Here is a 24,152-nt window from a genome sequence, read left to right on the forward strand (position 1 = left end):
CAGATTAACTTTCTTGCCAGATGAATAAAAGAGCAGAGAGAAAAGATCTCTCTGTTCACTTTCAGACAAAAACTGCCAACCTTACCAGCGTTTTGTTTCACTCTTCCACAGAAGTGCAGCAAAACCTCCCTTTAATGAGACCTCTGCTGGAAACGAAGTTGTTTTGTTTTTCAACAAAAACTGACCAAGATTCAATGCATTAAAAAAAAAAAAAACAATTCCTCCATCAGTGTGAAGCAGCCCGTTATGAGTAAATCTGCTAAACATCAACAGTTCCACTGCAATATACGTGATAAAAATATCTACAGTAACTGCCAGCCTGTCCAACCTCAGCTGACATAAGGAACGAGATCTGCTCACATAGCTCCAAGCTGGTCTTTTCTTCATCCATGTCATTAACCAGCAGCATTGCCTCACAGCCTTTCTTTCCTATCAGTCTAACCTGTAAGTGATGGGATAACAGGCATTTGCTTTCCCCGATAACATATTCTTTAGTATAAAACATAGTTCCTCCATATGGTTTTAACGATCTACAGTTCATTTAGTGTTAGGGTAAGGAAAGCAGCTTATATGCTGTCATTCTAATTTTGTTTAAACATGAATGGGGGAACAGGCTGAACGGATACATAAAACATTAACAGTGATCAAATCTGAAGTGAAGGGATTATGGTATTTATTTCATCAGGTGTTTTATCTTTTTGCTTTCCTTTCTCCATTCAGAATAAACTGGAAACGTATTTTAAACTACATTCAAATCCTATTCCTACTTGAAATTTCAAATATCTACTTTTAGACTGAGGATTAGTTTATGTCTTATCGTTAACTATGGAAAGCATTTATTCTTTTAGTAAGTGATCTCTACTTTAAGGTCTTAATGCATAATCTCCAAGAGGAGTGCTGTAAAAGTTAAGTATTTCATACAAGGTAAAAAAAATTTTAAGTACCAAAACGTAACTGTTGTCCACACTCCTCATCAAAATTAATTAAGTTTTTCTTTGGGGGAATTAGGAACGCATAATCTTAACAAACTGAACGGCTTCCCAAAAGGATGATAAGACAGCTCACTTCTCTCAGTGCCAAATAGGGCCTTTATTACCGTGATTTATCTGAACGGAGGCCTGTGTACGTGGAAGCATGAAACATCAAATGAAGTGGCTGGTCAGGCTCCTGACAAGCACGCACAAAGCCAACTTAATCTCCAATGAGTTCTTCATCATCTTTCTTTAAAACAGAGAAATGCACTCCTAGTTTAAACCACAGAGCATGTCATCTCTCTCCATGGCAAAAGCAGCAAAAATCTATCCTTGGCTGTTTGTATAACCAGGCAGTCCTTAGGAGGCATTCAAAATGGAGCGACGGAAAGACGGACAAACACAGGATATACTGATATACAACAGAGTAAACTGATAGTGGGAAGATCTGTGATCAGGATTTAGGAAACCATTTTAAAAACATTTCAACCTTCTTGTATATTTTTAAATAATCATAATAAAATGCTGGGTGGGGGGGGGAACAACAAAGGAGTTCCTTCTAGTAAATCACTCAGAAACATACTAAGTACCAGTAAAATTTTCATGAGCACTACACAAAGAAAAAATGATTCTAAATGAGAATTTTGATGCTTTAGAACTCGGAGGTTTCTTTTGAATACCTAAGAAGCCAGAGCCTCTGAAGAGGAGAAACAGAAACCAGGGTGGGGAGTCTTACTTCTTCACTGAGAACACTTCAGCAGTGTTTTATAATGCTCATCTATTACTTATGAAAGCAAATGATTTTCAAAACTTTATATTTTTACTGTAAATTTGCTTACCATTTGTTTTACTCAAAAAATACAGAATAATTGTATAACTTACAGAAGGACCTTCTGTTAAGCCACGAGTCTCATTCCCACAGCATTTAGGTTTATAGGAGGCTAAGGAATGTGTGTTAGTCCCCTAGTCATCACAATTTTGTAACCATGAAAGATACTCTTAAAAGAGAAATGAACCAGCCCAGAAACCATGAGCCCAGAGCCCAAACCAGTCATAAACTAGAAATGTGACCTTAGTTTTCCTCATTTATAAAATTAAGAAACCGGATGAGATTATCTCAAGGAAAAAGATCTTCCCAGCTCCAAAAATCTATTAGACTGTAATTCCAATGAGCCAGCTACAAATTCAATAATTAGTAGCACCACAGGCATCAAAAGTGATCAATTCATGGTTGCTGGGTTAGTTCTGCGTACATTTCTAAGTCGGCATTTGACTGACTGGAATCACAATTTCTGAAGAAGCCAAAAGCTGCATTTCAGAATCTGCCAAGAGTTTGTTTGGTTTCTTTGTTCTAAGCTCCAGCTGGCAAAGACACTACTCAGATCACCAACTCTGATGGGCTTCCTGCCAAAACTCCGGATCCTGATTCTCAGCAGTTTTACCCTTCGGATAAGGCTGATGACAAGTCAAGTGGGGAAAGACAGGAGAGCAGAACTGACGAGACCTGTCTGAGTTGTACAATTTGTGGAAGACGGAGAGGTTAAAAAGAAGCTGTGAACGTACCAGGTCAAATAGGCCTTATGGTATAATGCCAAAGCTTTATGAACTCAATAGGAAGACACACACATTTCAGATAATCAACAGACATAGTTAGAATTCATTCTGAAGACTGAGATGTGGAAGATGAATTTGAGGTAGGGAGACCAGTTAGAAAGTTCAAGTCAAAGGGAAGGAGGAGTTAAGATGGCTCTTAAGTTTTGGAACTGGGCAGCTGTGTGAAAGGGTAGGAAAAGCTTAGAACTGCAGTTTTAGACAAGCTTAATTTAAGGTGCCCTCAGAACTGTCAGAGCAGGAGAGATGGGGCGTGAGCAGTTGGATATACAGGTGTGAAGATCAAGATTGCGATCTGGAATGGATATAGACCTAAGAGTCATCAATAGGATATTCAAACTGAAGCCAAGAGAAAAGATCCAATTACTAAAGGACTAAGATAACCCTGTGGACTACAAATGCTTTAAAGGGGGAAAAAAGGAAACAAAGAACCAAAGGAATCTAAGAAGCTGCTGCCAATGGGGATATAGGAAATGGAGCTAGCACAAAGCACCGTTTAATGTCCAGAGAACACTCAAAGACAAAATACAAAAAACTGAGGATCTCAATGTGAGATCAATATACCTTACTTATTCAACATCACTAAAATGCAAATAAATACACACCTGAAACAGATTACGCAGTACTATCTTTTAAAGCACCCTGAACATTTTCCCGATGACTTTCAGTCCCTCATTAAGACAACTTAGTAGTAAAGGAAGGGGGAACCCTGAACACTCAGGTGTTCTTTCTATGAGCAAAGCTGCACAATGAACAGTTTCTGGTGTCTCCTGTGCTCCAACAGGTTTTTTGTTGTTGTTGTTTGGGGGATTTTTTTGGTGGGACTGGGGTTTGAACTCGGTGCTTCATGCTTATCAAGCAGGTACTCTACCACTTTAGCCACACCTCCAGTCCATTTCTGCTCTAGTTACTTTGGAGTTTTGCAAACTATTTGCCCAGGCTGGCCTCAAATTATAATCCTCCCGATCTCAGTTCCCAAGTAGCTAGGATTATAGGCATGAGCCGGTGGTGGCACTCAGCTCTAAAGTTTTTTGGTTGTGTTTGGGTTTTTTCCCCCTACTCAAAACAGAAAGCAAGATTATCTATAGAGATAAGACTGAGCCAGGAACTTAAAAACAAGGATGGCCCCTGCCACACCATGAACTTTCACTCACATATGTAATTTCAAATTCTGCTCACTGCTACAGTGAAATACAAAAAAGGGGAGTAGCATATGTGTTACCAGGTAGGGCAAAGCACCTGTTTGAACTGATCTGAGGGTTGTCATCTAAATTCTCAAATATGAGATGCCCTAGAGGTAGTAAAGAAGATCTGAAGTCAAGTGAAGAGAGCTTCTGGAGCACTCCTGGAGAATTCCAGGGATTCAACAAAACTCCCAAATGCAACAAAAGAACTCATTAAACATAACAATTAAAAAATAACTATTAAAAGAAGCACACAAACTATAGGACAAAAGTTGCAATAGAAATAAGTAAAATTAGCATCTAACACCCCACTTTATTCGATAGCAGATAAATTTACATATATTTTATTGTGCCTACCCTTGACCTAAATTATTAATTTAGGATACAAAGATTGAGATACATATAAGTAGGAAATATTAAAGGTTGAAGAAAGACAGTGGACTTGGAATTGTTTTAAACTGGAGGTGTGCTAAAACTAAATTCATAGATAAGTTACTGTGTTAGCTGCTGCTTGAAAATCAGAGTGAAAAAATATCAGCATAAATTACCAATACGGGCACGCTAAGCATTGAGAAATTCCCATCAAGATGCTCCAGGAGGCTTAAAATCTAGCATACTTTCCAGTTATCAAAAACAGAACTATTTTAGATATGGCATTTTCTATGAGTGGAGGTAAATAAAAGATCTCTCAAACTTTTCTAGGAAGAAAGCAGGAGGAAGGGTAGTGGTAGCAAAGATAGTGAATGATATTCCTCCGAGCCTAATTTTCACATAGCTCTGATTCCTAGAACCACAACACTGTTTCATGATATAACCTTCACACATCAAAAAAGTAAACCATTAAAATCAACAAAGATTCGGGGGGTAGGGGGAGGATAAAAACAGTAACAACTGAACATAACTAATCATAAAGGAATGGTGGAACCATACAGACGATGGCAGGGAAGAATAACTTCTGTAAATCTAATATTTCAAAATAAAGAGTTAAAGAGAAAAATGTCATAAAGGTATACGGAAAAATGAAGAATGGTGCCAAATATGTTGTTTTTTTTTAAAGCATATTGCCAGGTGTGATAGTTCATGCCTATAATCCCAGCTACTTGAGGTAGAGACTGGGAAGACTGGCAGTTCCAACAAGAAGTTAGAGAGACCCCATCTCAACAAACAAGGTGGGTATAGAGTTCAAACACCAGTACTTCCAAAAAAGGGCATATTTATATATAAGGTATATATATATATACCTTATTTGTAGATGTATACAACCAGTTTTAACTGAGTGCTGTCAAAAATATTAGAAATAAAAAGAAATTTCAAAAACAAAACTTAAATTCTCATGCACGCATCATGCAGAGAAGCCTCAGTCCATAACAGTCCATGGTGTTTAAATCCTATGTCATCTGTTGAGCTTCCCTGCCCTTCATTTTGTAAACATATGCCTTCCCAAAAGTAAATGGTGCATATGAAGCAAGGTAAAAGTTATTTATGGTAATCGCCCAAGCCAAAAACAGCACACAATGTACCTTACTTAACTGATAAAGTAAAAAATTTTACATTTGCTGAAAGGCAGCTGTTTTTTAGTGGAAGTCGGGCAGCGCCATGGTAAAATCAAGCATCACAGTTGAGATAAAGAGCATGAAGATTTGGGTTTTGATGAGTAGTATTAGAGGGCAAAACAGTAATTTTTTTTTTTTTTTTTTTGGCAGTACACTTTTCAGGCAGACACCCTGCCATTTGAGCCACACACCCAAATTTTTTGCTTGGGGGCAGGAAGGGGAGGGTGTGCTTTATTTTTCAAACAATGTTTCAAATTTATACCAGGGACTAGCCTTGACTGTGATCCTCCTACTTATGCTCCCCACATAGCTGGGATGACAGGTGCACACCACCACACCCAGCTTTTACTAAGATAAGAGTCTCACCCAGGCTGGCCTAGAACCCCAATCCTATGGATCACAAATCTCCACCTCCCAAACAGCTAGGATTATAGTCATGAGCTACCACACCTGGCTACAATAATTAATTTTTGTGACAGCAATGTAGACTACTCCATTCAGTTTCAAATTATAGATGCTTAGAACTACTATATGTGCAGTATAGGTAAATTTGAGTAATTTTAGAGCACTGAACTCTTGAATCTTGAGCATACGTGTTTGTTCCTCCATGGCGGTCTCCTTGGAACCATGTACCTGCGGATAACAAGGGTCTACTGTAGTCATAGGTGAAAAGACTGGTTTTAGAGTTGTGCATTTTAATTTTTATGTATTTGTCAATGAACAAATGAATTTTATAATCCATGAAAAGTGGTATATGTGATTTAAAAAAAAAAGACAACAGGCAAAAATGACTTATACCGTTAGAAGTCAGGATGCGGTTATCCTTGCGTATACAGCGACTGAAGGGCACAAGGATCAGGGAAAACTCCTGGTAAATGTCCTTTCTTGGTCCAGGTGCTGGGAAAAGGCGTATTATTCACTTTGAAAATCTATCACTTTATATTACACTTATGATTCATTAACTTTAGTAGAAAATATTATAAAAACTTCAAAAAATACTTTTACAATAAGGATTATAATACAATGGTTTGAAATAAATCAAATATACTTCCATGTACCCATTTGTTCAGTGTATTTTTAAAAATGAGAAACACTGATAAAACTCATTATAATACTTTTAACATCTGGTAAAGGTAGGGACAAAATTAAGTGTTTACTCTGCCTTTCCTATACAAACAGTACCAGTGGGTAACCATACAGCAAATAAAGGGAGTTTCCCTTTTTAGAGATACTAAACCTAATAAAGGAAGGAATAATAAAAATTTGAACATCATCATTTTGAAGCACCAAGTGAATTAAGGATTCTTGACTGCTAAGATCATTTAAGAGCAACCAAAAAATAAAAAAAAAAGCACAAAATAAAAAAACCAAAATCTGAAACCTAATAGCATTTAGGTTCTTCAGCCTTATAAAAAACAAAAGAATCAAATCTTTCAAGGCTCTAAATCTGTGCTGTCCAAAATGGCAGACACCAGCCACATCTAGCTACTGAGTACTTAGAACATCATTACTCCAAACTGAGATGTGCATGTATAAAATATACATGGGAAAATCTCAATGACTTAGTACTGAAGAACTATAAAATATCTCACTTAAAACTGTTACCATCACTATTAAAATGGTAATTTTTAGACACATTAAATACTGAAACGTATTTTACTTTTACAGAAATTTTCTGATGAGGCTGCTAGAAAGTTTTAAATTACATAGGTGGTATTTTACCTGGTATTTCTATCAGACAGAACTGCTTAAGCAATAATCACCAATTTATAGGAAATAAAGAGGGCCAAACACCATTTTAACTACCATATGGCAAGAACCGAAATGCAGACTATAAGAAAGAAATTCTATAGGACAATCCTGCCAATCAATAAAATTGCAAGGGAAGGAAGAGAAGAAAAAAAAGACAAGAGACTTGGGGGAAAATCTTATGTCTACCAGATGGGAAAGGCATGTCAATAACAATGAGAAGGTCTTACTTGGATTCCAATTTTTGAAAACTTATTTAAAAGGAAATGTTCATATTTAAGGCAAAACAATAAAGAATTCATTAAGAATTTATTTTAAGTTGGATGCCAATGGCTCAGATCACATCTGTAATCCTAGCTACTCAGCAGGCAGGATCAGTTTGTAGCCAGCCTGGGGAGATAGTTCCCGAGACCTTACCTTGAAAAAACCCATCACAAAAAAGGGCTGGCAAGTGGCTTGAGTGGTAAAAGCACCTGTAGCAAGTATGAGGCCTTGACTTCAAATCCCAGTGCAGCAAAAATAAATAAATAAAAATTAACAATGTTTTTAAAATAGAACAATGGTGATATATTTTCAGTTATTTTAGTGATACATCCTCAAATATGAACACATGAAAATGTATCTGGCATTTGCTTCCAAATAAAGGGAAAGGGGTACACAGCGAATCAAGCTGAAACAAGCCTTGCCGTAAGCTGACATTCGTACTGAGTGGGCACCACATGGACATACATAACACATCTACTTTTCTATGGGTGTGAAATTAGCCACTTCAAAAAGACAACCTGAGGGGATTAGAATTACAGATTTAGGAAAAATCCAAACCAAGAATGCTGCTACCAGGGCCTAGCATTAAACAAAATTCCCATGGACCAGCCCTTCCAGCAAATGCCTTCTCTTCCAGAAAATAAGAATGCAGCTACTCACAGATATGCACTAGGACCATCTAAGACCCAGACCACTTTAAGATGACCTAATATAACCAGCAGGCAAATAACAGAGTTTAAAAGCAACTGGAGTCTAGAAGGGATAGGCATCAAATTAGCCAACAGACAAGCGGAAGTTACCTTAAGTCCTGTGGACAGATAGTATGGGGTACTTACTGCACCTGAATTCTAACCTAGTTTCTGGGCTAGGTCAAACTTCCTGAGGAAAAGAATGAGGGACAAGTACTGCATGAAATAAGGAATGGCAGTGGACAACTTCCAACAAAAACCCTGAGACAACGCAACAAGAACCCTGGTAGGAAAGTATGCCTCTCATTCATTCAAAGACTTGAGCGTATTATATGCTACACGCTGTGGTAAGCTCTGCAATAACCTGACAGTCAATATGACCCTGGTTCTTATGGAGCGCACAGGCTAGCAGAAGCAGAGGACCAAAATATTTCACGACTAAATATATAATCAGAGGCTTAAAGAGGCACCACAAGGAAACAAAAAAATTGATGTGAGAGGAACTCAAAGAGGAACTTGGTAGGAAGTTCCTGCTGGGAACTTGTTTTTCTCTTTTTAAAGAGAAAAGCACAGTTTGAGAACAGAGAACAAGAAGGAGAAAGATGCAAGAGGAGGCCATAGGAGTAAGCAGGAGCCAAATAACCCACTAGGAGTTTACTGACCATATTCTGGGTTTTGATCTTTTACTTCTAGAGGCAGTGAGAAGTAGGCTGGGTCTGAATGTGTGTATGTACTAAAAGAAGAAGAGAAGAAACTTACTCATACTTGGATTTTTAAAAAGATTATTTTAGAAAAACAGATTATAAGCAGAAGGAAGAAGGGCTATGATCATTCTCAGGAGGGTATCTGTGTGCATGTGCTTGAATGATGGGAGGGGACAGGAGGGGACAGGAGGGGACGGGAGGGGAGGGGAGTGGAGGGGAGGGAATAAATGGTGGGAAGTGCACATGGAACAAGTGGGAAAATACAAGATGCTCACAGCAGGCTAAAAACTGAACCAAACAAAACTTGCTAATCAATCATTCACCATACTAGACAGCTATCCAAACTGAACAACGAACTGGATTTCAAAGTCTTTGACCCCTCTTGACGTAACCCATCAGACTAGACTGTGTCTCTTACTTCACACCATTGTAAGAAATTTTTCGTAAGTATCTTAGGAGCCCAAGGATCCTCTCCGAAACTATAAAACACCTCTCTGGGCTGAAACTAATCTGTAGGCTGAACTTTGTACAGAAATAAATCAATAAATAAACGTATATACCACAATTACAGTTCCTAACTGTATGTCTCTTCTTTGATATTAAAATGGGCTTCATTTAAAATGTTTTAAAAAGACAAAGCTAGGATAGGCAGAGCTGCTGGAGTGGTAAGAACGCCTGCCTAGCAAGTGTGAACCCCAGTACAACCAAAAAAAAAAAAGAAGACATAGCTAACATAATTTAGTATGTGCTCTGTGCTGAATACACCTGGAGACTGGGACTGCTCATTTACTTTTTTTGGGGGGGATGGAGGACAGTTCTAGGGTTTGAACTAGGTACTAGGAAGGCACTCTACCACTTGATCCATGCCCCCAGCTCTTGTATGCTTTGGTTATTTTCAGGTAGTATTATGTATCTGCCAGTGACAGCTTCAGACCACAATCCTCCTACCATGGCCTCACACAAACCTGGGACCACAGGAGTGCATCACCACATCCATCTCATTTGCTGAAATGGGGTCTTGCTAAGTTTTTGTCAGGGCTGGCCTGTAATCATGATTCTCCCAGTCTCAGCCTCCCAAGCAGCTGGGATTACAGGGGTGAACCACTGTACTAAATACTTGTGCTTTTTGTTTCTCTTTTGTTTTTAACAGATGAGAAAGCAGCTAGCAAATGGTAAACTTGGGATTCAGACTCTAGACCCTAATCTTACACAGTAAGTGAAGGAAACTTAAGGTCACTCAACAACAATCCTTTCAGTACTTATTCTACTTGACCTCTCTCTGTGCAGGATCTGGCCTGCAGACAGGTAGGTGGTGTTTATTCAGGTGTTTATACAAAATGTATAAAAAAGTAAATGAGTTGATAAAACTTAAGTTAGGGCAATTTATGTCGAATCCAGATTTACAACCTGTCTTGAAAAACTGGAAGATCTGGCCCATCTTTCTCAGTCAGCTGGAGCTGAGCAATAGCTGCAGTCCAACTCATGTTCTCTGACTGCCACAGAACCTCTCTCTCAGTTTTCATGATTCATGCTACTTGTCTGGTGTAAGACTCACCTAACACCATTCCATACTCATCTGACGCTCATTTAGAACACATAAATGTACAAGCATGAGTTATAAGGTATATGCGTAAATGTGTGACTGGGCTTAGCAAGTAAATTTAACCTCTGATCATTTACCTGTAAAAAAGATTAAAAGTAGGACCTAACAAAACTGTGAAGACCAGATGGGAGCATACATATAAACACCTGGCTGTTGCAGAGTCAGCATTCAACCAGGAGCTACTGTTTATTTCTCATATTTACAACCTGAATATGAATCTTCTTGCCACATCACTTTCTTCTGATTTCAGGAGCAATACAGCATCAATACATGGACTTGTTTAGCTAAATATTTCAACATTTACCACTGTTTAAAAAAATCAGTAAGTCATTCTTTTGACGTTTCTTTAACATGATACTACTGGGAAAGGTTTCCTACAATTAGACTTTGAAAGGGGCACTTTACTTGTTTTTGTCCAAAACATGTATTTAATGTGATCACGGCTTTTACTGGCCATATCAGAATCAGGTAAGTGAATGCTCACTAAACATACTTTAAGGTGATGGATTTAAGGGCCAGGGAAACCACTCAAGTGCTGGTCTAGCATGTACAAGGCCCTGGGCTCAATTCCTAGTACCTACAGGGGACAGTGCGGGGAGGAGAAATGGACTTAAGACAGTCATAAAACATCCTCAGAATTAAAACCAAGTTGACTTTCCAAGTAAACAAGTACGAACATCAAAAGCAGTTTATACCTCTGACACAAGTGTTAGTACTCCAATGACTGGCTTAATCACTTAACTAATTCTTGTCTCTTCACAGAGGCATAAACAATATTGGCCTTTAAAAAGCCACAAAAGTCTAACTCAAGCTGTTTTTTACAGAGCCAATATGATGGTAATTCTTAATAAAATGCTGCGAGGTTTATAAATGAATATAATGAAAAGTAAGAAAGCACAGCTACCCACATGTAGATCGTCTTGCAAATACAGCACTAAGCAAAAGCCACACACAACAGAATTCACTCTGGAAGATTCGCTTTTGTGTGAAGTTTAGAGGGAGGCTAAACTACAATGCTCGCGGGACGCGTAATCAGGCGGTAAAATTAGAAAGAAAAGCTAGAAAATGAGTATGCAGAAGAAGGGATAGAGATGAACTTTGAGGATGGGGTTATGACTCAGAAATGGCGCGTCAGGAATTGTAGCCTGTATCATTATGCACACTTATCTGCTGCTGTCTACCTCACTATGAACACGCTCCATCTGTACACAGATATGCTTACTACTCTCATTGGCACCCTACCATCCTGCTGGTGCGTAACGGGTGTGCGAATGTAAAATGCAGCCTTAAAATCCGTATTATTACATATTTTACAAATCACTAGACCCTAAATGTAAACAGTAACAGCTAGCACAGTGTCCACTTTACATGTCAGTATTTCTAAGGAATTGGAAATTCCAATTACTTTATAATTTTTAATCTTTCTCCCCAACTGAGATGCTTATACCAAACACACAGAGAAAACCCTTTCATGGATGCGCCCACAGTCAATTCAAATGAACATTTTTAAAAATTAACAAGGAAAAATGCAGGAACTGTGTTAGCCATGACTTTGCCACTTCCTTCAACCAAGAGGGCACATCAGAACATTGTGTTGGGACAGCAGTGTAAGTGTGAGCAGCCTTAAGAGCAAACGATGCAAATTCTTTCATTCTTAAACAGTGAATTACACATTTCACAACAACTTAGTGTACAGTACAGAGCAGCTGAAAACTAGACATGGATATAGGTCAGGGATCTAAAACAAAATGTGCTCAATGCTTTTGCTAATGACAATGAGTCATTCCTGGTATCCAACATTTTAGAATTACATAGTGAACTAAAAGAGCTAATCCTAAATCTAACCTGTAATGTTCAGTCACCAAAAACTGTTTACAAACCCCAAAGTTACTAGTGACAATTCCAAAAGAGTGAAAACTCCTGAGATAACCAAGATATAAAGTGAACTTTCTGATCTTTGGGAATTTATACTATATTTGAAAAAGTAAAACCAAAAAATAGCCGAGCAAATCCAAAAAATATTTTTACTTGAATCTTATGTTTGTAACTACCATAGGTAAAAAGTAGTATCAGCTTCTATTTTTACCTCTTTCTGTGCACTGTAAATAGAATGACTGAGTTCATTCATCAGGTAACCTACTTCCCACTATCCTGCCAGCACAAAACAGTCAGGTTGTTCTCATATATAACTGAAACACACCTACAACACAAACAACAAAATCTTATCTTTTGATATTACCCAAATGTAAGGACCACCTAGAATTCGGTACTGAAGAGTATATATACAAATGTTACGCTCTTACTACTTTCCAAGTACTTTATGGTACAAAGTTTGGCACCAGCCGCTTTCTTGTGATCCAAAGCAGTGCTCAATCCTTCAGACTCCAGTTATTTCCATCCATTTTTATGGCGTAAAATGAAACTCCCAACCCACATCTTCTCCACATATTTATTATTAAGAACTTATCTGTTTAAGAAGAACAGAGATAAAGCACTGGGCTAACCCATAAAGGAGTAACCTGAAGCCACTCTTTTCTGCAATAAATAAATTAAGAAGCATTCTAGGTCAGAAATAGCAAAAGGTCTATTTTTACTGCTGGCCTACACATACTGCTCTAAAACACATCAATTTAGATTAACTTTAAAACTCGGTTAAGTTATTCCAATGTTTATCTCTATTTACAAGACTAAATGTTGTCAAAATAGTAAGATCTTTTGAAGTTGTCTTTTAAAATTCCGAGGTGAAAATCAAGTCCCAGTGAAATATTTTGGGAATATCAGTCTTGACATAAACTACCTCTTAAATTTGATTTAACATTTGATCAAAAACTTTGCTAATAAAAAACAACACTTTTTCTTTCAGCCACTATGCTGCTTAGTAGGACTTGGTGCTGAGTGTGTGTGAATGTGTGCTTTGTGTGTCTGGGATGTTCTTGATTGAGCAGTCAAGGATGGGTGGCATATAACTCTGTTACGATTTTACAGCTGGACCCCTGGACATTCAATAGGCTGAACTGTGATCACATCAGGGTTATGTCAAGAAAGAGGGTAACATTTCCTAAATTTTCACCAAAGCTATTACTTTAAAAGAATTTCCTTAGCAGCATTGTGATCTACCTTATTTATATTCTTTTATTCTTAGAACTGTACTCAGTTTACATTTGGTCTCTAAATAGAAAAAAGATGAAAGAGCAAGTAACTCAGAGCCAGAACATTGTTTCTAGGACTGGAGGAAAAAAGTGTGGGGGGGGGGGGGGGAGAGAACTACTGCAATTATTTTTCCTTCAATCCAAACTATATATACTTCACTATAGCCCTTAAAACCGGTCTGGTTTCACCCTCATCTGTTGGTGAGGATGGCTGACCTCTATCACTTACAGCCATCATGGACTTCTCAAGTTCTTAAGCAAAAAAAGTAAAAGTTCAGTTCACAAATTCCTAACATGAAAATATCAGTTGAGAGAAAGGAAACCATATAATTTGTAAAGATATGAAGATATCCTAAAACAAGTAAGAGTTATAAAATGTAGTTAGGATTATTAGTCAACCACATAAAACTTTAACCATGAGCATCTAAAATGCCAAACTTACTACACAATTAAAACCTTTTGCCTAAAATACTACAAACGTGATTCTAGTGAAAACTGTACAAACTGAGCTGTCTTGGTAAAGCACTGCCGCACCAAAGATCATTAAAAGTTGTCAGGTACAAGTGAATTCTCACACAGCACAATGAGTTTTACTTGACCGTTAGCAGTATGAGGCAAATACACATTGATGCAGTTAAGAACCAAATTAAAACTACGTGTAAGCTACTCAGGAAACAATCTACAGAGGGATGTCACTGTTTGTTTTGTTCATTAGCTTATTTTCTGCAGTTCCTATGTTTAAAAAATATTCAGCTATTGAGAAAAAAGCCCACTGAGCCTTACTTGATCCAATAAATGGGATTCCTGAAAAGTCTGTAAATCCAAACATAATTATATAAAATATTTTCACACTAACGTTCATTATTATCATTTCAGACATAGCCACAGGCTGTGAGGAAAATGTCCTTGAGACATAAAAAACATTTCTGCATACAGTAAAATAATAAGCAGCTATAATAGCATAATCTTAAATTTTATTGCTTCCTCCAAAGTGAGACAGCTTCGAAATCCAGAAGCCGCTGCAACCTTCTGGGATTCAAGCAATGAAAATGTTCCTAATAATTATTCATACCATTTTCTTACATAATGTAACAAATTCCTGTCAACATTCAAGTATTTTGTCTTAGGAATGCTAGTAAAAAAAAAAATTAGGCTGTAAATTCAGAAGTATATCATATATGTACAGGTAAAAGGTCTTTTCCTTTACTAAAGTTACTATGCACAAAGTAGCCCTTTCCAACCCAAGAGTGTGTGTGTGCACAGCACTCTACATTTTCTAATATTTTATGATATATTTTATTTTAGATTCCATTTGGATTTTGTTTTTTCCTTTTTGGTTTATGAGGCAGGAAATAAACATTTTACAAGTGGATATCCAACAATCTTAGCACTATTTACTGAACAATGCAACCTTCCCCCAGTAATCTGAGCCTATCACATATTTGTTGTTATCCCTCTTGCTGGGCTAAGTGACCCTTGGCAAGTTACTTTATCTTTCTTCTTCCAAAAAGTGGAGGTAATAGTGCTCACTTCATAAAGCTATTGTGAGAATGAAATGAATTACACACAGAGAATACCTAGCACACATTAAATACCACCGATCAAAATCATTAAAAGCTCACAAATACAGATGGCTTCAGGATGTGTGTGTATGTGGAAGGGGGCAGGGGGAGGGGGTCCCCATTCTCTATTCCTGAACTGATAGACTACTTTAAATTACTTTGAATTTATAACAAATTAGGCTTTCTGAAAGGGCCTTCTTTTTCCAAAATTTTGTGCTATCCATTTATGCTATCAGGTAAGCTTTCTTATTGATACGAAGGTTTCTACAGTATCACACTGGAATTCTATTACATTTATATTCATCAACTCAGGGAACACTGGTAAATGCTGTAATAATGACTCTTCATCAGGAAAGTATGTTGTTTTATCTCACTCAAACTGTATGTCATTAAGATTGGGACAACCCACCAATGCTTGTTATATTTATCCTTAGGTACAGTAGTTTTGGAGAAAGACTTACTGGTGTATGTCAGAATTTCAAATGCACATACCCTATGACCCAGCAATTTCATTTTTAAGAATTTGCGGTATCACAATGTAAATGTACAGATACTAAAATGTACGTAAGTATTTAAAACAGCAAAAAATACTCTAGACAAGTTAAATAACTATCAAAAAGACGATCTATCATATATATTTGAAATTCATCATGAATTTCAAATTTCATCATGACTCAAAGTACTGGCACAGACAGGTGTTCTACAATTATTGTGTTAAAAACAAAAATGTAAGATGCAAAATAAGTATTTTTTTAACTTAGGGGGTGGAAGGAACAAAAACATCTTAGAGTACTGAGTTACAAAGCTCGGCTCTTAATAAGCATTTTGACCACCTCAAAATTTAAACCTGAGAGGGAAAAAGAATGGTAGGGAGAAATAATAACGAAATGCATTGTGTCTATGCCTGAAGATACATAAAACAAGAAAACCCACTAAAAGCTGTTGAAAATGCGGACATGGGGTTCATCTGATCAAAGTTCATGCACGTGTTAAATTCAGTGACAACCCCTTGTGTAATTAAAATACAATGATAAAAGTAATTTTGAACACTTAAATGTGAGTTAGGGAAACAAATGATTATCACCTCACCTATCCATTTATGGTTGGCCCTAATCTATAGACGATTTCAACATGGCCTTATACACAGCATTTAAGAAAATAACCTTTCAATTCCCATTTTACTCACAAAATATTTCAGCATGCAAGCATCCCTACAGTGTAATATGTAACTAATGAAGTTTTCATCATGTCTTAAAATTTCAGTATCATAATTTAGGCATAGAAGTCCGCTTCCTTCTAAATCACATTATAGACAGCTATCTGCTGAAAACGTTTCTCTCTACAGTTGAAATGACCCTTGAAGACAACAAAGTCTTTCCTCCTAGGATATGAAGCCCCAGAAAAGGTAAATAACGTGGTTTATGTTAAAAACAGCAAAATCTTGGGCTGGTGGAGTGGCTCAAGTGGCAGAGGGCCTGCCTAGCAAGCGCGAGGCCCTGAATTCAAACCCCAGTACCACCGAGAAACAAACGAACAAAACCAGCAAAATCTTGCCTTTTATTCTAATCTACTCTGAGCTAATCTTCGGATCAGGTTTGAGATTGTACTTCATAAATGAACATTCAAAAAGGTACAAATAAAACTCTACTTAAAGAAGGAATACTATATATTACTTAAAACGATCTAGTCACAACAAAATGTAACCAAATGCTAACTTCTGCCAACCAGAAAACAAGGTCCTGTTAAGAGTTCAGAAACCACAGTACCTGCTCCCAGATATTATGAATAAACATTTCAAGCAGAAAAATAAATACATAAAATCACCACTTGTTTGAAGTACCTCGATATTGTTCGAAGTGGTGAACTGATTTTTTTTCCAAAGGGAATATTTTCACTCACCACGTTTTTGTGTTTCTGTTGTTTGAAAGAACAAGTGCTACTTTAAAAGGTACGATAGAGGAGGAGCATTCTAACTTTTTCAAGAACCAGTTTTTTAACGTAACATACGAGTCCGTTTTAAAAGACTGGGAAAATAACAACACTCAAGGCACATGCAGAATGGATGGGAAGAAATTACTTTTGCGCAGAACCCAGGGGTCTTTCTTTAATGTTTAAAAAGCTCATCATAACTGTCCACGTGTTAGGGGTATTATTTCGTGTCACTGTTGGAAGTTTAAACTCTTAAGTTAAAAAGCATTAAGGACTTTTTCAGTAACAGCATAAAAAATAACAAATCCAACCCACTACTCCCAAGCTTAAGTGTTTTGCTGTCTCGATGCCTTATCGCCACCGTGCGCATACCGCAGCGGGTGACATCAGATCGAAACTACACGGTTTCGCCGGGGAACCAGCCACTCCTCCATACTCCTGCCTGCTGGAGATGGCACCCCAAAACACCGACCTCGCGGAGCTGACAATCCTGCTCCGAGTCGCCCGGCGCGGGGACCTGTTGCACGTCTACGCCGTCGGCCGGGCCCCCCACCCCCCAACACCCCCAGCCCCAGCCGCGATGCACCTGCCCGGGACGGCGTCAGCCCCCTCCCCCCGGCGCCCCGCCCGCCCGCGGGGCTCCGAGCCGCCAGCCGCCCCCGCCCACCCCCGGTGCTCCGGTCGCCGCCGGCGGGGGAGGGTGGGGCGCGGGCCCGACGCCGGCGGGAGGGCGTACGGCGATCGCGCTCAGCTCGGCCCGGCCCGGCCCAAGCCAAGGGCCGCAGAAGCGCTCACCTTGCCGGCCGCGGCTCTGGCGGACATCTTGTCTCTTTCCAGCGCCGCGCGAGGCTCCTCGCACCCGAAACTCCTCGCCACCGGCCCGCCCGCTCCTCACGCCACAGCCCAAATAAACATCTCCCGGGAGCGAGCGGGGCAGGGGAGGAGGCGGCCGGAAAAGCCCGGCCCACGGGGAGGGAGGGGATTCAACTCGGACAAAAGTCTCCGGGAAGCGCCCGCCCCGCCCGCCTGGGTCTTCTCCGCGGGACGCGCCCGGCCGGCGCCTCCTTCCGAGTGCTCGGCCCTCTAGGAGCTCGGCGGCCACCACGTCGAGCCCGCCCGCTCGGTAGCTAGCTAGCGATCTCGCTGGTCAAACGGCAGCACCCGGGCTTCCTGCCGGGTCCTCACAATGTTCCCCGCGTCTCCTCGGAAGGCCCGCTGCCTAACTTCCCCGGAAAACGTGCGGCCGCTAAGAGACGCGGAGTCCGCGGGCAGAGCCGTAGCCGGCAACTCCAGGCGGCCACGCAAACCTGCCGGCCCGGCTCACTGAGCATGCTCAGTCGGGAGGTGGGCGGGGCCTTGCGCAGGAGGTGGGCGGAGCAGAGGCTGGTGGGCGGGGCCACGGCCGGGGTCCCCAGCGCGGAAGGAAAAGCTCAGTTACTCTGGTGACTTGGAACGCAGTTTCCGCTGCCCAGCGAGCCTTCCTGTTTGTTTTAATCAAAGGTTTAGAAGAATTCATCCCCAAGGACCCCAATCCCCTTTGTGCCAAAGCTTTCGACTCCCTACAGAGACCTGTGCCAGGACGGGTCAGCCCCACGCAGGAGTGTGGCAGGAAAGGCGAGCCTTGCAAAATACCTGACTGTCCTTTTCCTTAACTGGACAAATATCAATGGTCACAGGTGTCACCATGTGTCTGGCGTTGTTGGCCCGTTGAAAGGTGAATGCAGTTTTGCATAAGCCTGTCAACTTTCAGCTTTAACAGACAGGCCCAGGGCATTGCTCCTCCACAACCGAAAGGCCACAGTTAAATCTGGTCACAGATCCTGGGGACTGAGTGAGAAACACTCAAGGGACCTGTGACACCTTGGCGCACCCTGCATTAGGCCCCGAGATCTATCCAAGGCTCTTTCTCCCGCCTCTCTAGATAAGGATCTCAAAAGCGTATTTTGGCTATCTAGAGTGCTTAAATTCTTGGCAAGTGAAGGGATCAGGCTGTCTGCGTTTCTAAATTCTGTCCCTCCAGCTCGAGCTGGGACACATAAGGATGGAAAGGCACTCATTCCACCCTCCAATTTAATCAACCACTATACAAACTTCCTTCAGAGCTGACAGCTTTGTTAAACACCAAGGGATATGATGGGAGCCATTCTCAGTCTCATTAATTTACACCTTGTAAAATGTAAAGCCATACAGATGTCAGAAATTCTTAATGCCACAACAGGCACACAAGAAATGGGGGAAAAAAAACATAAACATCAGGGTTTAACCAATGATCTCCTCTTTAAAATTCAACTGTATGACATCAAACTTAATCCTAGCCAATAACTATCTGTATATGATACGTAAATATCAAAGTTTCAAAGTAAAGTACCATCTATTGTACAACCCTAAGCTATCTCAACTAGAAAAGAGCATACTGCAAATCAAGCCCTATTCTTTTCTTTTTCCCCCTGCATAAAAATAGTTGAAATCATTTTTGTTTTAAAGCCATGTTGCATGTAGCTGTTTTGTTTATGGGTAAAGTTATTTATGCTCTTAAGAATGATCAAAAAATGATCCCATTAAAATTTTTCAATGCTATTTTTAATAGTCAACCTATCTAAACTGAACTGTGTGTTAAACTGCATAGATATTTTAATATCTAAGTTGAACTATATTTTTATGTATCTTCTCCAAATAACCAAGGAAAAGTTTTTGTCATTTATAAAAAATAAAGATAAAACACTGCTGTCAAGAATTTTTCAAAACTTTCACAGGTATGTTTTATTTTAAAAGGTGATTATTCAAGACCTTTTACCTTATCTTTGCCGTGTAATGACATCTACAATGTGACTGCATGATCTGCCTAGAGGGAGGGAGGATAGTGTCATCAGCAACACCACCAACAACAGGTGTTGGCGAGGATGCGGGGAAAAAGGAACCCTCTTACACTGTTGGTGGGAATGTAGACTAGTACAACCACTCTGGAAAAAAATTTGGAGGCTACTTAAAAAGCTGGACATCGATCTACCATTTGATCCAGCAATACCACTCTTGGGGATATACCCAAAAGACTGTTACTCCAGAGGCACCTGCACATCCATGTTTATTGCAGCACTATTCACAATAGCCAAGTTATGGAAACAGCCAAGATGCCCCAGCACTGACGAATGGATTAAGAAAATGTGGTATCTATACACAATGGAATTTTATGCAGCCATGAAGAAGAACGAAATGTTATCATTCGCTGGTAAATGGATGGAATTGGAGAACATCATTCTGAGTGAGGTTAGCCTGGCTCAAAAGACCAAAAATCGTATGTTCTCCCTCATATGTGGACATTAGATCAAGGGCAAACACAACAAGGGGATTGGACTATGAGCACATGATAAAAGCGAGAGCACACAAGGGAGGGGTGAGGATAGGTAAGACACCTAAAAAACTAGCTAGCATTTGTTGCCCTTAATGCAGAGAAACTAAAGCAGATACCTTAAAGCAACTGAGGCCAATAGGAAAAGGAGACCAGGAACTAGAGAAAAGGTTAGATTAAAAAGAATTAACCTAGAAGGTAACACCCACGCACAGGAAATCAATGTGAGTCAATGCCCTGTATAGCTATCCTTATCTCAACCAGCAAAACCCCTTGTTCCTTCCTATTATTGCTTATACTCTCTCTACAACAAAATTAGAGATAAGGGCAAAATAGTTTCTGCTGGGTATTGAGGGGGGGAGCGGGAGGGGGTGGAGTGGGTGGTAAGGGAGGGGGTGGGGTCAGGGGGGAGAAATAAACCAAGCCTTGTATGCACATATGAATAATAAAAGAAAAATGAAAAAAAAAAAAAAGAACACAAACCAGCCAGGCACCAGTGGCTCACACCTGTAATCCTAATCAGGAGGCAGAGATCAGGAGGATCGCGGCTCAAAGCCACCCCAGGCAAACAGTTCACAGGACCCTATCTCCAAAAAACCCATCACAAACACACACACACACACACACACACACACACACACACACACAGAATTCACAGGACCCTATCTCCAAAAAACCCATCACACACACACACAAATAGGGTTGGTGGAGCGATTCAAGGTGAAGGCCCTGAATTCAATCACCAGTATCACAAAAAAGCAAAGCAAAACAAAACATCATGTAAACCTAGAGACAATATCTATGAAAGTAATGATGTCTTTCCCTCTTTCTTGTTTCTCAAAACTCCAAATATATAATTGAAATGCTATACTACAACAATTTGTCACTAATCTAATCTGATTACACTTTTACCTTTGCCATGATTTAAAAAAGTGAAATAAAAAATATTTCACCATAATACTGTTTTTAAAAACTTATCAATAAAAGAATTTCAGTTAACAATATGATCCCTTAAAAATGTTTCAATGGTGTTTTAATAGCTTAATTAAAGTGTACCTAAATTGAACCGTGTGTTAAACTGCACAGACATTTGAAATATCTAAGTCAAACTATATTTTTATATTGTTTGTCTTTTCTCTGTAGCCAAGGGAAAGCTTTTGTCATCTATAAAAGTAAAATACTGTTGTCAAGAATTAAAAACATGCCTCCATTCTACCGTTTATCTTGAGGAAGTACTTTGATATGAAGTAGAAAGTATAGAGTGTAATCTCTAAGAATCACCCTTAAACTTTAGCAATAAAGAATTTATCCATTGAACACCAAAACTATTTTCAAATTGTTGCAGAATGCTAATGTTTACTGATGGACCTGGCCGTAATTCCTCTAGACCAGTTAAATGGGAAGAAAGAAAAGTAAAGATTGTCATTTGGAGATACAATAAAGTTTGACCAAGAAGTTCTCTCAATGTACAGATTTCTTTCTGATCATCTAATACCACAGAACAGGAAGTTGCAAAACCACACCGCTTATGAAGAAAACTTCCTGTGGGATTTTTGGTGGTGTCTGCGGCTCAGAATGAAAGAAGAACTATCTGTGTAAAAACCTAAATTTTAGAACCAGTTGTTAAAATAGCCTTGACCTAATGAGCAACTATATCCACACCTTCATTTATTTATGTTTCCACTGTAAAAAAAAAAATCCTTAGGGTGGCATATCTATGTTATTTTAAATAGGAGCTATGAGTTTATGCATGAAATGCAAAGAGGAAGTGTTGGGGGACTGCAGTGTACATGAGACAATCTTGATGAACTCACAAAATAGAATCTATACAAAATGCTAAAAGGAGAAATTTGCCAAAGTGTTATAACAAAATAATAATAATAATGTCATCCTAATCTCACTCCTATGGCATATTATTAAGAATACTGTCAATTGCTTCAGAATTTCCCTCTGTCAATAAGGTAATTTAACAATGTTATACAGGGAAGAACCTTTTTAAGACTCACAAAGCTTCTGGATTTCATAAACCAATAAAATATTTTTAAAAAATTTGAGGGGAGGGGTCCAACATTGAAGTGCCAATTTTCAATCTTATTTTTACCTTATTTAAAAATAAACATTACAAATTGTACATGTAAAGATAGTTAAAGTGATGGTTAAAATGGCAAGTAATTTTATATTATGTACATTTCCATGCAATAAAAAATTCAAAGAGTCTGGGGATATTACCTAAGTGGTAGAATGCCAGCCTTGCAAGTGTAATGCCCTGAGTACTACCGAAAAAAAACCCCAAAAAGCCACAGGTGGTTCACACTTGTGTTCCTAGCTACTCAAGAGGATCACGGTTCAAAGCCAGCCCCAGACAAATAGTTCTTGAGACCCTATCTCGAAAAAAACCCTTCACAAAATAGAGCAGATGGGTCAGGCGCCAGTGGCTCACGCCTGTAATCCTAGCTACTCAGGAGGCAGAGATCAGGAGGATTGCAGTTCAAAGCCAGATGGGGAAAACAGTTCCTGAGACCCTACCTCAAAAAACCCTATCATAAAAAAATGGGTTGATGGAGTAGCTCAAGGTGCAGGCCCTGAGTTCAAACCCTAGTTACCCCCTACCCCCGCAAAATGTTATCTACTTGTGTCATTACAGTTTTATTATAACTATTAATGCATACTAATAGGTTTCACTGACATTTTCATATACAAATATACTATGCTTTTATCATTTCCACCCTCCCCACTACTGTCTCCTACCCTCCCCTCTTATTTCATTTTTTTAAAAGGCCATGTAAACACTAAAATCCAGTCATTTTTATCCATTTCAGAATAGAGTCCTTCCTAAAAAGAAACCTTCCTTTGGGACCACCTTTCCTTTCACCATGGCAAGGAGGAACTTTCTTTCTTGAGGGTCGTGAATGTCATGCAACCAGGCAGAGTGGAAACTCCAAACACCCATGACAATGGAACCAGTGGCTCATCTCTGAGCAGTGTGTCCTCTATTCTTCACAACAACTCTTTTGCCTCTTCTATACTCTCTTACTGGTTTCTCAAAGACCTCTCCCCAGCCAAGAAAAATATGTCTCCTATAATCCATAGGGAAAATAGAGCTCAAGGAATTGCAACTTCCCTTCCTTCCACCCAAACAGTGGCAAACCTACCTTGAGGGTCTGCTCTTCTTCCCCATCCTCCCCTCGGGCTGTGAATCCCATCTGGGGGGACTAATTCTCTCAGCTCTCCTCTCTCCATCACCTTCATCCTCTCTTTAGCCAAAGAATTCTGTCTCTTAGAATTCAAGCTTCAGCTAGTGTCTCCTGTCTTGAACCCAGAAACCAATACCCACTGATGCCTCCTGGCTACCTTCAAAGGTGTTTACCAATGTAGGTGTTCAGAATTCCAGTCAGAAGTGTCCTGTACTGGGGATTTCATGGTCTGTGGCTACTGTCTTGAGTCTTAACCATTTTAGTTTTGGATTTGTGTCTTGTATATGAAGGTCCATGGGTCAATGGAGTTTGAGGTTGGGCCTCGGCAGTCACTTAGTCCTGCCACCAGTCACTTCTTGGGAGGGGCTCTCAGCTGTCTGCAACCATATCCTCCTGGTGCCCCTGCTGGTCCTCTCCCACCCTCCTGCACTGCTTCTGTTCAAGAAGGAAGTAAGCTCTGGGTGGACTCCAGCATGTGTACCCACATTATCTTTTGTAGCACAAGAGCCTCAGGCAGGCAGCATCACTTCCTGTCTGGTGGGCAGCTGGCTAGAGGCCACTTCTTGGAGGGGGTGAGCTTCTGACCTAGCCTAGATTCAGGAAACAAGCCATCTAGACCTGGAGGTTTATAGAGCCTGGGTGGT

The 24,152-nt window shown here is 39.6% G+C and overlaps 1 protein-coding gene across 7 annotated transcripts in view; it reads right to left on the minus strand.

Moving 5' to 3' along the window:
- Positions 1–24,152, minus strand: part of Tjp1 (tight junction protein 1) — a 263,800-nt gene that overhangs the window by 75,014 nt on the left and 164,634 nt on the right. The window contains exon 1 of one of the 7 annotated variants that reach the window (XM_020178527.2): positions 17,764–18,301. The exons of the other annotated variants lie outside the window; for them this stretch is intronic. Coding sequence (XP_020034116.1) covers positions 17,764–17,790 — 27 coding nt within the window. The 5' untranslated portion in view covers positions 17,791–18,301. Of the gene's footprint in view, positions 1–17,763; positions 18,302–24,152 lie in introns of those variants that run through there. 7 annotated transcript variants of the gene reach the window in all.

Source organism: Castor canadensis, chromosome 19, assembly GCF_047511655.1.
Source record: "Castor canadensis chromosome 19, mCasCan1.hap1v2, whole genome shotgun sequence".
Taxonomy (NCBI): Eukaryota; Metazoa; Chordata; class Mammalia; order Rodentia; family Castoridae; genus Castor; species Castor canadensis.